The following is a 3,894-nucleotide window of genomic DNA, read 5'->3' as shown; positions in this document are numbered from 1 at the left end:
TTGAGAAAATGCTTTCAATTGTGCAGTTTTTAGTATCGTAACAGATTGACAGACTACATGCCTTCATGTTGGTCATGAATTGATCTCAAACCCGTACACAACTCAAAGTGTTTTGAGCCACTACATCACATCACAACAAAATCTTGGGATTAATTTATCATCTGTATTTCACTAGCTGGCATCAAAGTCCAGGTACATTCTATAGGCATTTCGATCCGAAGAGTAGTAACCTTGTATGAGGTTGTCAACTTTGAAACCGAATTTCTTGTAAAGATTCACAGCAGGAGCTCTCAAGGGATCAACGTGAAGTGTTATGCGCTGGACATTTCTTGTTCTACATTTCTGAATGGCTGCTGTCAGTAGTGCTTCTCCGTAGCCTTGCTTCCGACAAGTATCCTTCACTACGAAAACAAAACATCCACATGCGTACAAGAAATCACTATTTGGTGAATATGAGATCAAGGAAAAAATTAGCACTCTAAAGCTTTAAACAATGGCGCATATACGAAATTTTGCCAGAAATTCGATAAAAAAAGAACCAAAAAGATAAAATTCCAAATAGTAGCATTTGCGCATTGAGCTTATTTTTAAAGTCTCAATGGGTACTTTCATCAAACACCTAATGAGCATGTCTACACTTCCCGCAAACCGAAACCATATCGAGTATCTGAAATCCCCTTACCATGCATTTCTAACTTGGGAGTTGAATCTAGTGATCTAAAAAACTGGCCCAAATTTGCAATTTGATACTTGACGAATTGGTTTCATGGTTTCTCCCAAAAAAGCGAACTGACATGGATGAAAAGTTGAAGAAAAAAGAAGGGATTTGAAACCTGCCAGCTTTGTGATGGAAGCGTACAGGGAAGAAGGCCAAGAGTACATGACATAGCCTGCAACTTCTTCACCATCTACTTGTTGTTCCCTGTAATATAGAAGCCCGCTGTTTTTCTTTCTCAGTTCTTCGTCAAAGCTTCGGGCAAGGGATTCGTGTTTCGGGAAAATCTTCCGCTCTAGCTTCACTATTTCTTCCACTATCGTCGCCCAGTTGGGAGAGTTTCTCTGAAGCTCCACGATGGCCCCTGTAGCTGCCGCCATTAAGCAAGAATATGGGAGGAGTTTGAGGTTTTGTTTTTCTTTATTTCGGTATATATGACTCTGTTTTAAGAAGCAATTCTCCCTACACGACCAAATACCGTTATTCTTTCCTACAAACGTTATAATCTGAGCCGTTTATTATTTTTTTCATCATTTAACAATCATCTTTAAAATAATTCATTTACACATCATTGCCAACGGAAACGGTCTCCAAATCAAACTAATTTCCAAAAGTTGATCTTTAAATGATAAAGAGAATGAACAATTTGGATTATGACGATTTGTATAATGAAATGATATTACGTTGTCATGTGAAGGATTAATCAGTACTGTACGGACATGCTTAAAATGTGGCATTGTGGTGCTCATTTTGTTAATCAGGGAAAAATTTGTACTGTTAGATCAGGGGTGAGCCTGTAATTGTGAACAACTTAATCAAAGTTAGTGATTGCGTAGACGAGTCTCCGCAGTCCTGCCAGCTAATAGTCTTGAACATTCCTGTTGGTTGGAGCACAGGCACTCTAGATACCTAAAGGGAGACTCCAAAGAGTTGATTTCTTGCTACCATTGGGTTGGGTATGACTTGGTGGCAAGACATTTCATGGGCTTGAAGCACCTTCGATACGTTGAGGCCCAAAGGCCTAATACTCATAGGGCAGGCACTAGCCACGGTCCCTCATGGAGGAAATACAGACATCGCATTACCTGGAGTGGTTTGTGGTCTGCTCACGACATCCACGGTAAAAACGTCATAAAAAGCATATAGCTCATGTGTCTTTCTCTTATTGGATGTGGTTAATTTATGTCTCTACTACCACCTACTGATGAATTAACATCGAACGGTGAGTGATCATAATTTTTTTGGACTATCTTATATATAAAGCCAACAAGTCCAATGAATAGTGTTTTTTGGTGTCACAAGCTTCACCAAAAATAATTGGACAGAAATGCCCCTCAAACAAAAAACTTCAAAAGCAACCCAAAATAAAGCATCAAATGCGGCAAGAGTATTTTCGGCATTTTAACAATGTTTTTTTTAATAATTAGATTTTTTTGTACAGTTATTTATTTATTTATTTATATATATAATTAATACATCACAATAGGCTAGTAATAATGTGATCAATCAGTTGTTCATTAAATATTATTTTCTCTATTTTTAAATACGTTCAAAACATCTTAAGAGGCGTGTAATGCCGGTTATTAAAAAAATTATTCGCATGTGGATAATAATGTGATTAAATTAGTTGTCAAATGATTGTTTTTTAACAAACGATATTATTTACACTAAAGGTGATAAAGGTGAGCATAGCCTCATAATGAGGTATGGGAGAACGGGTATAGGAGAACGAAAAGCCTCTCTTTATCTTTTTAAGATATACTTTTTATTTGTGTTATTTCATCGCCACTAGAACGTTGCCAACTCAAGAGAAGTTATTTGCAAGAAACCAAAAAGCTTTAGCTAAGAATAGGGACGGAGCCAAAAACATTTTCAAGTGAGGGCAACATTTTAAGTTTTAACAATTGAATAACAATTGAGCCCAGACTCTGTTTTTACTGTATTGGTGTTGAATGAAATATATAAGCTCCATTGCCTCTCAAAAAAGGGGTTATATATGCATAATATTAAAGTTGAACCTCGATCTAAATACTGAATGGAAAATGCTTCACAGAACATTTCATTTACTATATATATCGTTGTGTAAAAAGCACTCACAAAAAATGTCAGATTCAAAAGAAGCATTTCAAATTTGACAGCACGTAATATGTTTAATTCCTTCTTCGACCTCTTAAGTTTCTTGATTCCATCCACTATATGTATATATGTTCTATATACATATATATGAGTAAGGTTCCAATAACATATAACAGTAGCTGCTGCATCAAAGTTGGATCATCCTGCAGGTGAGTTTCTCCTACCAACTGCGCACACATTTTTTATTGAAATTTCTGTCCTATATAGGGTTATTTAGAGATCCTCCCCCACACACCAACAAAATAAGATGTCATGTAGACAAATAAGTGCGTTATTATTTTAAATATTTACATGGTACAAAACCCTAATTATGTCAAACAAATCTAATTACTCAACCTAATTATCAAATCTCTGTCGCAATTGAGAATTTGAGAGACTTTAATAGATTTATAAATCTATGGATTTTTATGGAGTTTAATTGATTTATAGAAACTCCATATAAAAATTTAATTTAATTCCCTCAAAATCTCATGGGAAAATGTGAGATTTATGGATGCTTAAAATACACTACGAAATCTCTCCAATTCCCTCTAATTTCTCAACTTTCTCAAATTCTTTAAAATAAATTTCTAATTGAATACATCTAGAATGTTATGAATTTCTTTAAAATCCTAATTGAATACACTCGGATTTCTAAAGATTTTATTAAATTATCTTAAAATTCTAATTAAATACACCTTGAATTTAAAAGAATCACTTAAAATCCTCATTGAATACTTCTAGATTCATTAAAATAATTAAAATCTCTCAAAATTCCAATTGAATACATCCCCTAAATGAGGCTTCTATGTGACTATTATAATTTAGTGACATCTGTCCACCCAACTTCCTTAAGTTTATTTATTAAAAAACAAAAAAAAAAAGATGAATTTCAAGGGGTAAACTCATATTTTCATCTTTTATTATGGTCTAAAATTTCTGTAAGCTTCCAATACTAAATTTGGTAGTTCAGCTTAAGTATTGACATTATTTGTAATTTTTGTTCTTGTTAATATATAATACTAAAGTACGTGAGTCGCATTTGGAGTTGGAAAGAGTTGACG

At 34.3% G+C, this 3,894-nt stretch overlaps 1 protein-coding gene across 1 annotated transcript; it reads right to left on the bottom strand.

The window, feature by feature from the left end:
* Positions 1–1,198, bottom strand: LOC137738637 (Acyl-CoA N-acyltransferases (NAT) superfamily protein). Its single transcript, XM_068478115.2, has 2 exons — positions 834–1,198; positions 1–401 (listed from the first exon to the last, which is right to left on the bottom strand). The coding sequence occupies exons 1-2, from the start codon at positions 1,093–1,095 to the stop codon at positions 172–174; spliced, it is 492 nt and encodes a 163-aa protein (XP_068334216.1). The 5' UTR covers positions 1,096–1,198; the 3' UTR covers positions 1–171.
* Positions 1,199–3,894: the final 2,696 nt, after the last annotated feature.

This window comes from Pyrus communis, chromosome 9, assembly GCF_041283825.1.
Source record: "Pyrus communis isolate YQ-2024b chromosome 9, ASM4128382v1, whole genome shotgun sequence".
In the NCBI taxonomy this organism is placed as follows: domain Eukaryota; kingdom Viridiplantae; phylum Streptophyta; class Magnoliopsida; order Rosales; family Rosaceae; genus Pyrus; species Pyrus communis.
The sequence above is the reverse complement of the archived record's forward strand: the minus strand, read 5'-3'. Positions and strand labels throughout refer to the sequence as shown.